This window comes from Penicillium argentinense (assembly GCF_028826775.1).
Source record: "Penicillium argentinense strain IBT 30761 chromosome Unknown utg000009l_segment0_segment0, whole genome shotgun sequence".
Lineage (NCBI taxonomy): Eukaryota > Fungi > Ascomycota > Eurotiomycetes > Eurotiales > Aspergillaceae > Penicillium > Penicillium argentinense.
The window spans coordinates 5,305,394-5,317,536 of NW_026622668.1; the positions used below are offsets into that span (position 1 = coordinate 5,305,394).

General features: G+C 49.8%; 3 protein-coding genes across 3 annotated transcripts; 1 reads left to right on the plus strand and 2 right to left on the minus strand.

The window, feature by feature from the left end:
• Positions 1-1,324: 1,324 nt before the first annotated feature.
• On the plus strand, positions 1,325-3,251 carry N7532_009559 (flavin-containing monooxygenase; the record flags this gene model as incomplete). The annotated part of the gene is made up of 2 exons (XM_056622050.1): positions 1,325-1,952; positions 2,014-3,251. 2 exons carry the CDS (start codon positions 1,325-1,327, stop codon positions 3,249-3,251), a joined length of 1,866 nt encoding a protein of 621 aa, XP_056472856.1.
• A 2,661-nt stretch (positions 3,252-5,912) lies between these two features.
• Positions 5,913-8,753, minus strand: N7532_009560 (uncharacterized protein; the record flags this gene model as incomplete). Its single annotated transcript, XM_056622051.1, has 4 exons — positions 5,913-7,066; positions 7,463-8,406; positions 8,454-8,604; positions 8,663-8,753. The coding sequence occupies 4 exons, from the start codon at positions 8,751-8,753 to the stop codon at positions 5,913-5,915; spliced, it is 2,340 nt and encodes a 779-aa protein (XP_056472857.1).
• A 2,018-nt stretch (positions 8,754-10,771) lies between these two features.
• N7532_009561 (uncharacterized protein) lies at positions 10,772-11,799 on the minus strand (the record flags this gene model as incomplete). The annotated part of the gene is made up of 2 exons (XM_056622052.1): positions 10,772-11,630; positions 11,723-11,799. 2 exons carry the CDS (start codon positions 11,797-11,799, stop codon positions 10,772-10,774), a joined length of 936 nt encoding a protein of 311 aa, XP_056472858.1.
• Between the last annotated feature and the right edge of the window lie 344 nt (positions 11,800-12,143).

Consider the following 12,143-nt stretch of genomic DNA (forward strand, 5'->3'; position numbering starts at 1 on the left):
CGCGGAATGGAACCCCTCGATTGACTTTGCTCTCGCACAATCCTTTTCTCGCTACATACCCCAAAACAGAGGAGAGTCGACCAAAAAAATGTAGAGGAAGAAAAAAAAAGAGCTTAAGTGCGCTAAGCTTAAAACGCAACTCGAAATTAGCTGAAAAATATCTTGGATCAAAAATAAAAAATCGGAGCAAAAAAGAATGCATCATCCGTGAATCGAACACGGGCCTCGTCGATGGCAACGACGAATTCTACCACTAGACCAATGATGCTAGTTGATGTTAATGTTACGAAACTCGTCTACATAAAGAAAACCTGAACTAATATGCGGCGATACCTCCGTCGGTCGCGCGCTCGTTTCTAGGACGAATTTCGAGGCACTGATCATTTCGGATCAAACATTTCACTTCATTTTGATATTTTCAAATACCTCTTTATTTAAACTTGATTTTAATGGCACCTGGACAATACTGTAGTCCGCAGCAAACTGAGATCCAAATTGTGTTTTGATATATATTTCTTTGGGTAAGACCACTCAACGGTGCTTTGGAAGCTTCACAAGAATTAGGCGCCGAGGGATAACACACCCATGCCGAAGTTCCACGAGACTACGGTAATTTAACATCAAAATAAATTTAAACAACACTGTTCAAATTTGACTCATAACTCCCAGCTACAAGGTGTCCGATTACCTCGAAATGCACAGAGAAGTCCCACTTTGTCCTCTCGTGCGGACATCACATCACCTAGCCAGGACCCCATCCCAGGCCCACAACCTTGCAAGCATATTCAATAGTCTGCGAGCATCACAGAAACCTTGAAATAAGAAAGCGGTAGAAATTTCCAACCCAAAGGAAAATCGCGCAAGCCCCACCAAAGCCGCAGGGTAGGCAGAGATCGGCCCGCTCCCCTCCACCAGCAGGTCTGCAGCCGTAGACCAAAGTACCGATCGCGGGGAGAACTGATTACCTAGATTAGCAGTTGTATCGGATCGCCACCACTTCGACAGTAGTATTTTCGATGTAGGCTAGCAGTCCACTTGCCAGATTCAAGTTAGTTCCAGATTCATCTGTGTCGGCGGTATCCAAGAATATTTGGAAGTAGGTATTGGCCATTTGGATTGGTGGAATCCATCACGACAGATTATTGTATAGCAAACCTGCATGAGCCGTCCCATCGGAGTGGTCAAGATGAAAATTGGCCCTAGCGGGGCTGTGATTCAGCTGAGCGTGTACGCGAGCGTGCGGGGTTGTGATTAATACTCGGCTTGTGGCACATCCCTCTTCCTACCGCACTATTTTCGATTTCCAACTCCCCTTCCAAACGCAATGGCAACAGCAGCTGTCCTCCCCTCACGGGAACGCGTCGAGCCCGGCTCATGCAATATCCCACTTGGAAAATTGCCTACTACAGCAACGAGCACCCCAGAGAACCCCGTAGAAGTCGCCGGGGCCGTGATCCAGCAGCTAAACAGCGCCCTCGCAAAGAAAGACTCGACAGCGCTGAAGCAGTTGTTTATTGAAAACAGCTACTGGCGCGACCACCTCATCGTCTCATGGGATTTCCGCACGCTTAAGGGTCCGGAGGCGATTGCGTCGTTTGTGGCCGATGCATCTCTGCAGTTTGAGATTGATTCCTCGTCGGCTATGAGGGCGCCGCATAATGGGCCTATTGATGCTTTTGGTGAGGTGCATGGTGTTGAGTTCTTTGTTAAGGTGGAGAATGAGACTGGGGCTGGTCAAGGTATTGTGAGGCTTGCACAGGAGGGGGGTGATTGGAAGCTCTTCACTATTTTTACTTCGCTGGTTGAGCTTAAGGGGAATGAGGAGAATGTGAACCATCGTCGGCCGGCTGGCGTGCAGCATGGTGAGCTGCAGGGGAGGAAGAATTGGGCGGATCGAAGGGAATCGGCGGCTAGCTATGAGGGTGGAAAGGAGCCTGCTGTTCTCATTGTTGGTATGTATTAACTCTCCTTCCGGGTAGGGGGGATTAGAGACTGACTCAATGACTGATGTAGGTGCCGGACAGGGCGGTCTTACTGCCGCCGCGCGCCTGAAGATGCTCGACGTCGACACCCTGGTCATCGACCAGGAAGACCGGATCGGAGATAGCTGGCGACGCAGATACCACCAGCTCGTCCTGCACGACCCCGTCTGGTTCGACCACATGCCCTACCTTCCCTTCCCATCGCACTGGCCGATCTTCACGCCGAAGGACAAGTTGGCGGAATTCTTCGAGTCCTATGTCAAGCTGCTCGAGCTGAATGTCTGGACCCGAACTGAAATCAAGTCTTCCTCCTGGGACGAGCAGACGAAAAAATGGGCTGTCAAGCTGGAGCGCAGGAAGGAAGACGGTACCACCGAGACGCGTACCCTGCATCCTGCCCACGTTATTCAGGCGACTGGTCACTCCGGCAAGAAGAATCTGCCTGTCTTTAAGGGGATGGAGAATTTCCGGGGTGATCGCATCTGTCATAGTTCGGAGTGGCCTGGTGCGAAGGAGAACTCGGCTGGTAAGAAGGCTGTTGTGGTTGGCTCTTGTAATTCCGGCCATGATATTGCACAGGACTACTTTGAGAAGGGCTATGAGGTGACGATGGTGCAGCGCAGTTCGACCTGCGTGGTGTCATCCAATTCCATCGTGAATATCGGACTGAAAGGTCTGTACGAAGAAGGTGGCCCTCCCACCGAAGATGCAGACCTGTATCTGTGGAGTATCCCGCCCGAGCTGTTCAAGCTGCAGCAGACCAAGGTGACCCAGGCGACAAGCCAGAATGACGCAAAGACCATCGAGGGTCTGGAAAAGGCCGGGTTCAAGGTTGATCGCGGTCCCATGGACGCCGGATTGCTGGTCAAGTACCTCCAGCGCGGTGGTGGATATTATATTGACGTGGGCGCGAGCCAGTTGATCGTCGATGGCAAGGTGAAGGTCAAGCATGGACAGGAGATTAGCGAGGTCTTGCCGAATGGACTGCGTTTTGCGGACGGGTCGGAGTTGCCGGCTGATGAGATTGTGTTTGCGACGGGGTATCAAAATATGCGGACGCAAGCGCGGGCCATCTTTGGGGATGAGGTTGCGGATCGCGTGGAGAATGTTTGGGGTCTGGATGAGGAGGGTGAGATGCGGACGATCTGGCGTCACAGTGGTCATCCCGGTTTCTGGTTTATGGGCGGTAATCTTGCGTTGTGTCGGTACTATTCGAGACTGTTGGCACTGCAGATTAAGGCGAGAGTGGAGGGAATTGTGAGGGAGTAAGCAAGCATAGCTGTGGAAAACAGTTTTTCAGATAGATCTTGGAAGTCGAAATAATGCAGCGATTTCATAGACACCTTCTGTTTTATCGAATGTTCAAATGTATAGTAAGAATGTCCACCCATTGGCAGGGCTTTAACAAGGACTTCTACTCCACAATACCGAACAACCCGACCAACCTTAGTGATGAAAAGTTCGGGTCAATCGGAGGCAATGCAAGCACAACAATACTGATAAGGCATGCGCAATACACAGAGGCCATGGTGGAGGCAGGCTACGGAAGGTTATAGCGGCCAAAGCTCACTTTCCAAATTCCAATCTCAAGAGGGCTTGATACATGGATTGAAGAGATCTGTATCTCCATCTGACCACCTTATATACTCTAACAATACCCAAAATAGTGTTCCATGCAGTCTTCCAAACAGTATACTGAACGGTCAACGGAACGGTTAGATAAAAAAGCATCTGAACAGTCACCTAATCGCATGGACTACTCCTAATCTTGTACCGTCAATGAGGCCTTAACAGGTGTCATGGTTATGTTACCTCCTCGTACTTTGAGCAATTGTTCGTCTGTCAGTGTTGTATCAGCTATCAACTCAAAAAATGGCATTGATACGGGCGATAAACTTCCCTAGGCAGGCGCTATTCAAGCTTACCCAAAGGTATACTGATGGGCAGTGGCCCGTGCCGTTATTTGTGTCTGAGACATTGAAGAGATAAATGTACTCAACGGACGAAGGTGCCATTCTGCCGAAAAAAGCGCTCTGACGCGTACCTACTATCTTCGACCATCTATTATGCCACCAAAACACGCTCGATCATGCCAAGTCTCGATCGAACAGGAAGACCGAATACTATTATCTATGAAAGATATTAAAAATGGCTCTCCCGACTCTATACGCGCGATCGCCGCACGTTACTAGATACCCGTTCAACACTTACGTATCGCCTCCAGTACACCATCTCGCATTAATACATGCGTGAATAGCTATAAATTAACTAAATTCGAAGAAGATTATTTATACTGTGGATATTCTCTATCGATTCATGTGGTGTAGCACCTAGTCTCTCTACAATAAGAATTATAGCTAACATTCTACTTACTAACTTATATATAGAAATACCCCTCATCTCAATTTACCACTTCACTCCCTCGATCATTCGTTTCCACCGTCGCCAGAAGCGCAGACTGGCAGACCTACACGAGCGTAGTGTAGGAAGGAAGTCATTTTGTGTGTGTGTGTGTGTGTGTCTTCTCTGCCTTCCGAGTGCTCTCTCGTGAGCGAGTCATCGAGCACATTGTTACGAACCTTGCGACAGCACAGCCAGCTGAAGTAGGAGGGGCTACGACCTACTGATGAACCACCGAGAGCCAACCGATTTTGGAACAGTTCATTAGTTCCAACTGTCACGTGAATAATGCTCAAAATCTGCCGGAACAACGAAGTGGATATATCCCACAACCAATGGGGTGGTAGAGGTCTGAATTGCTATGAAACCCCTGTTCTGGCAATTTATGGGGGCAAGCTGACTAACTACAAAATAAGGCAATAACGCATCAATCTAAACTCAATTAGGTCCTCCAGCACCTGGATCCCGACAGAATCTCAGAATAAAATCACGTGACATCCCATCACACGATAGGATGGGATATCCCATTGGGAAATAGGATCGGACCCCACTGATGGATAGGATCCGATTCCATCGGAGGATAGGAAGGACTGGATATATAAGGACACTAATTCACACACATGTATTTAGTTCTTCGCGATCAATCTCACACTGTTACTTAGATCTACTGTTCACACTTCACTGTTCGATATAAAACCAAACATCCTACAATTAGGGGAGCTCTTCGGACTGACCTACTTAGCGCACTCGACTGGCGCACCTCTGCAAGCATCCTAAAGACCCGAACCCGCAGTAAGGTGTGGCATCGCAACGATACGGTTGTGGATAGGCTTGGAGTTACGCATACTTAAGGCAAGTATCACCCAGGAACACTCACGTTCACTGTGCCCAGCCAGTAGCACGCATCCCCCTTATTCACCATATTGGTGCATTTTTCTATTTTCTATAATTTTCATGTGCTCTCTTCTAACTAGCTTCTTTTATTTTTTGTGTTTTCTTTCAACTGTTTTCTTTGATTTTCTATATGGTTTCTTTTAACTGTTCTTTGTTTCTATAATCAGGAACGATCATGTTTTCGAGGAGGGGCGTATATGTCCCACAGCCTTACTTCTTTGATTGTTTCGGCTAGAAAACCTTATGACCTTATGTTTAACACATTTTGATCATTTTCTTTTACAGGGAGGATCGAAATCAGTTTCACCACTTAGACACAGCGATTCGTTCTTAAACCCTATTCTGAAGAAAGCTAATGCACCGATGGCTTTAGCGCTGTTTAGAAGATGTATCGCAAGGAGAGAGAAAACCACGTGATGATTGATGGTGAAATTTACTGGAAATACCCTGACCATGAATACGTTCCACAACTGCCCCCACTCCCTGGCAGCAATGCTCCCCAGGATGATATGGGTGAATGAACTATCTTCTTAAACTGCATAAAAAGCCCATTTATGGTCGAAAGATTATCTGAATGATTCACACTATGAATCAGGCTCCACCGGGGAAAGGCATCACATAAACGGTCTTCCTCATCTATGTATCAAAATTTAACAACTCTATTTCCCACTCCAGCAAGGTTTCGGAATGAGATAAGGTTTGGGGATGATTGGGCCCCAGTGATTGCCTCTGCTTGGACAGACAATCTCGTAGCAAATCTAGGGCCCGGGTATGATGACCTGAAGACTTCCAGGTGAAAGCGAGATTGGCCATGCTTGCCAGCGTGTCGGGATGGTCCACGCCGAGTTTAGACTTGCGAGACTCCATGACCTGCACGTTGAGCTGCTCTGCCTCCTCCCAGCGGCCCTGGTTCCAATATGTCGATGCTAGGTTGGCCATACTGGTCAACGTGTCGGGATGATCCACACCGAGCTTCATCTTGCGAGACTCCATGACCTGCACGTGGAGCTGCTCTGCCTCCTCCCAGCGGCCCTGGTTCCAATATGTCGATGCTAGGTTGGCCATACTGGTCAACGTGTCGGGATGATCCACACCGAGCTTCATCTTGCGAGACTCCATGACCTGCACGTCGAGCTGCTCTGCCTCCTCCCAGCGGCCCTGGTTCCAATATGTCGATGCTAGGTTGGCCATACTGGTCAGGGTGGAGGGATGGCCCACGCCGAGTTTAGACTTGCGAGTCTCCATGACCTGCACGTTGAGCTGCTCTGCTTCCTCCCAGCGGCCCTGGTTCCTATACGTCGACGCTAGGTTGGCCATACTAGTCAGGGTGGAGGGATGGTCCACGCCGAGCTTCGCCTTGCTCCTCTCCATGACCTGCACCTGAAGCTGCTCTGCCTCCTCCCAGCGGCCCTGATTCCTATACGTCGACGCTAGGTTGGCCATACTAGTCAGGGTGGAGGGATGGTCCACGCCGAGCTTTGCCTTGCTCCTCTCCATGACCTGCACCTGAAGCTGCTCTGCCTCCTCCCAGCGGCCCTGATTCCTATACGTCGACGCTAGGTTGGCCATACTAGTCAGGGTGGAGGGATGGCCCACGCCGAGCTTCATCTTGCGAGACTCCATGACCTGCACGTTGAGCTGCTCTGCTTCCTCCCAGCGGCCCTGGTTCCAATATGTTGATGCTAGGTTGGCCATACTGGTCAACGTGTCGGGATGATCCACACCGAGCTTCATCTTGCGAGACTCCATGACCTGCACGTTGAGCTGCTCCGCCTCCTCCCACCGCCCCCCTAGTGAGTATGCATCTGCTAACATCGCAGTACTGGCAAGCGCTGCTTCATCCTCAGTACCTAGTAGCTTCACTCTGTGCTTTCTTGATTTTTTTGCCATGTCCGTTGTATCTGCGATATTGCCGCTTTCGCACGAATACCACGCACCTCGATAAAGGAGTGTTGCCCATTTTAGTAAGCAATCTCTTGACTCTGGTTTTTGAGACATTGCTGACCGAATATGAGGAAACAGCGAGCGGCATTTCCCCCAATTTTCATACTGACCCGTGGGAAACTCTTCATACAGATTGCTAACGAACTTCGCCCTCCATCGACTTATTTGTCCATGAGTCTTCAACCATGCACGCATAGTTAGTTGCACTAGTCGATGCATGGTAAAAGAAGTGCCACTGTCACTGACAGATATGAACGAGTAATTTCTTAAAGTGGTGATATCATCTTCGAATTCAGGGCCTTTGTCGGATTCAGATATCTCCGTGTCACTAGAGTCGTCAAAGAGTTCTGAGGAGTTGCTGGCCTTAGGCCCAAGCCGGATCAAGCTCTCTGGTATCCCCTGCCGGTCGAAGAAGCTCATGAGAGAAAGTAGATCTGCCGCAGAAGGTCTTGTATGGCGAATATAGTCGAATGAAATTTGCCAAGTCCCGAGGATTGAGTTATTTGCTTCCCAATCCCGGACAAGTCGACTGGCCTCGCTTTTGAGAAGCTTTGTCGCTTCGATATCACTGCCTTGAAAGTCTCTCAGGTATAGTGATATCGAATAGCGAGGCGCCCGATTTCGAATAAGGCAAGCGGCCTGGACGATCGCTAGTGGCATAAACTCGAGCTCTTCCACTAACTGTTCACTCCCTGGGCTTTGCTCGGTTTGATCGAGCGTTTTTCGGAGAAGCTCTAGTGCTTCAGAGCTTTCCATCGGATTGACTTCAATGAGATCTTTATGATTCACCATCTTGAGTGCGACTTCTTTGCTCCGACTCGTGATAATAATAAAGCCATTCTGGCTTCTAGGGATATATTCTAATAGTGGTTTCGTGGAAGCGTTCGTTAGGCCTCTCGCTAGATGGCCTTTGCCTGCCGTTGGAAGCAAACAAAGGAACCCGTCGTCATCAGCATTGTCAAGGATACAAATCCACTTTCCTCTCTTCTCATCTAGGAGCCAGTTTTCAACCAGCTTGAATATGTTCGTCTTTGGATTCTGACGACCCGGAATTTTGACTTGGTCTGCAATATCCCGAAAACTTTGCTCGAACCGGGCTTCGTTACTCGCATATACCCAGAAAATCCATGTTGTTGGCGATTCGGATCGGACCCGATAGGAGTATTCGATGGCAAGCTGTGATTTCCTTGGAAATGTAAGCAAAGACCGACGTCATGGTAACTCCACACTCACCCAACACCGCCGAGGCCGACTAGCGCTATTCTCGACCCGGGCACAGAGCCTTTCTCGTGAATCTGATGGAGCAGTGTGTTGCGACTGACAAAGTGCGGATCGCGCGGGAATGGGACAGTCGATAGAGGGCTAGGTGGGGTTTCTGGCCGCTCTAAGGTGGGAAATAGTGGTTAGTAGTTGATTATTGTCCTGCCTGGTTCCTGACTTACCCGGCGGAAGATGGAATTCCGCGTTGATCGGGCCATGGCTAATTCCGACCTGGAGCCCATGGTTGCTCCCGGGGAATGATATCGATTCCATGATCAGATAACTTTGCGTCATATGAGTTTCATTCGAAGGGCCATGATCACATCCCCAGCTGAAAGAGGGGCACGTCACGAGCTTTACGATCGGGAAACCCCACGGCGCCAAAATAGGGGTTCAAATACTGAGATTGGCTACTGCGGGGTGGGATCGGCCCGAGCCAGAGCACCCAGATCACGCACAGCGCGCGATAGCCAGCCAGCTCTCTCTAGCTAAAAGCACACTATAAGAGATTGTGGGGTCTTCTAACAGTAGAAGTGTCCAAGGATATTAAAGAAAAGAGGAAACGGATAGAAAAGATAGACGCTGGCCCCCTCATATTCCTGGCCGCTGAAATGAGTGGGGCCCACCGTTACGAAACCTGCAACACCACACGCAGCCGAGGGGCCGCAAGTTACAACGGGCTATCGAGAACTAATCACCCCGCAGGTGCTACCATAACCTGCAGGTCACGTGCGTAACATAACAAAGAAAGAAACAATGGCATTTCCACTGGCAATACATGATACACAATCCAGGGGCACGGGGAGCATCCACGGTTCGGGGAGAAGAAGCGTGGGTTTCCGGGGAAAGAGGGTATCATACGAAGAACCCTTTCCCAGGAAAAACAGTGCCGCAGGAATGGAAGAATCGCAAGGCGGCAACCATCCTGCGACGTAGCCGATCCCAGGACTAGGAACATCCTACGGGCAATCACGATGCCTGACAATTGGTAAAGAACCGTGCTGGTTCGTACGACGGTTCGCGTCGCAGGAAGGAAGAGGCCATGCGATGAGCACACGTGACCGTGACTCCTAGCGTGACTCCCGGAGTATACGAAGGAGTATACGGTGACTCCCGAATCTACCCCAGAAGTAGATCAAGGAGTAGGAAGGGTTAGATATAAAAGGACACTCATTCACACACATGTATTTAGTTCTTTGCGATCAATCATACTATTGTTACTTAGATACATCTTTGCTTCTATACTGTTTAACGTGACTACGAGTAGGGGAGCTCTTCGGACTGACCTACTTGGCGCGCGTCAACTGGCACGCCTATAAGACTTGCTCTAAAGACCCGAGCCCGTGTAAGGCTTAGTGACAGCAACGGTACGGTTGCGAGACGATAGACTTGAGGTACGTATTAGGAGCACGAGGGGTTAGCTTACAGTGACCAGTTTGCACCGCGTAACACCCACGTTGAAGCCAAAAACAGCTATTAGCCCCGGAAGGTAACCCTGTCGCTCAGCCCCAACTCACTGTATTTACAGAAATATTAAATAAACTATCGTAGGCCTAGCAAGGATTAGAACGGGTTAAAATTATGTAGTATCCGAATTCATCGGTAAAGTACTTCCTGAAACCGGTGTCATCACTTACACTCTTTGATTCTTTCTCAATCCCTAATTGCCAAGATAGACTAGTCTATATTAGTGATTCCTCTGTAGAATCCCTGTTACTCGGGCTTATATTGTTTCTTAGTCCGGCCCCATATATCACCGAAAGGAGTGTAAATCATATCTCCAAGGCACAAGAACCCAGTTATGAGCCTAGTAACATTATTACGCGTCAGCATAGATTAGGAGGGTGTTAGGAAGCGTTAGGTAAGAGGTTGTGACTGAGAGGCAGTATATGGTGGTGAGCAGGGTCATTAGTATACTTTGCAAGTAAGCAAGGCATGCACGTCACTGTTTGCGACATCTGGCCTATAACGAGTAAGCCCCTAGCTCGTCCCTTGGACACGGTGGGAGTGGTGGCAGAGGGAGGTGACAACATTGTCAGATTCTCAAGGCCCACTCCAGCTTCTCATGTTTGATTTTATTTGCACTCCTATAGAAGGGTTTAGCACTCCAATACAGTAACGAGTAGACTGCGGCACTATCAACCGATCGATCGATTTTTATCGTATCGGACTATTATCGATCCGATAACGATACCATTTTACTATCGGATATCGGCAGTCCGATCGATAGTAAAACAAATTATCGGCAAGTCCGATATCGTACGATATGTATATAATTGGGTATTCATTCTCTAACCAAGCCACCCCTCCTGAAAAGCAACCCACATCCCCAGGGTCAAAACATGCGTATACAACCACGACTCTAATACATCATGCGGATCGCGGCCATTGGTGACCTCCGGACTGGGACTGGTCAAATTAAAGCACACACGCAGGGATTCCAGAATGGAGCTTTTTCGCACAAACACCTCCAGCCCGCCGGGCGTCATGGTCGCGATGCGCGACTTGCGCCGTGCGTGCCGGTCGATCAGCATCAGAACGAATTGCTTGCTCGGTTCATTTTCATTATGCGGGTTCAGATTTGATTTTGTTCGTGGCGCGGGCCGTTTCTCCCATTGCATGACTATTCGTCCTAGGTCGGTGTCTTTAGAGTTATTTTGTGTTGAGTGTAGCTGCATGGTGAAGCGGTAGGCGGGGATGTCGTGATCAGGTCCCGCGAGACTGGAGGCCGCGCTCCACCCGCACCGCGCGTCGCGGAAGTGGATTGTGGAGGGCGGGCTGTCGTCGGGTGATTGTGATTGTGATTGGCACATGGCGGCTGTGATGTCGCGGGTCGGGGTGCCTTCAGAGTCCTGCTCTGGGGTGTCGGATTTGGTGGATTCTTTACGCAGGTGCGAGTTGATGATGTAGGGTTCGTCGAGAGTGGCGTAGATGTCGCCGGTGCGCAGCTTCGGTCGCTGAGGGAAGTCGCGGGTTAATTTGGACTTGCGGAAGGGTGGTTGCCAGATACCCAGCACTGGGACCGGTCGGTGGTTTGGCGCGAGTTGTTGGATTTGCAAGAGGAGTTTGGGCGCGAGGCGCAAGGTGGATTTCGGGGGCGGGCGAGCGATTTGGAAGTTGGCTTGGATTTTTGCGTGTGGTGAGGAGGGGCTGCCGTAATTTTAGCTATTGTTTGTTTGTTTGTTTTTTTCGGGGGGATTCAAGATGTACGGTGGGCGATGGACTCGGGAGGTCAAACGTACCGCTCGTCACTAGCGCCGTCGCTTTCGTAGACGACCGACGGAGAGCTCATGTTGGCCTCAGTATGCAGGAGGAACATGATGTCTGCAGGTACCACACACGAAATGCCTGGGTGACGGGGCGACGAGAGTGTTTATATCTGTGATGCTCACCGACTTGGATAGTTAGTCTCTTGGCCGTACTCGTATAGCGCCTAGAGCACGAACCATGTGGGTATGTCTCTGCCTGGCCGACCAGCCCGACCCAGACTGTCGTAGTGCGTGGTCCAGGGTCCAAGAGGGTCTGCAATGCGAATACGCGGGCTTCCTAATCGGCCATCTGCCACTCATCGCATCACAGTTGCCTCCATAGGTGCAGCGTGGTTATTCGACTGCCTGATTGTACCCTGAATTTCCTGAATTTCCTGAATCCCCGGAATCACCC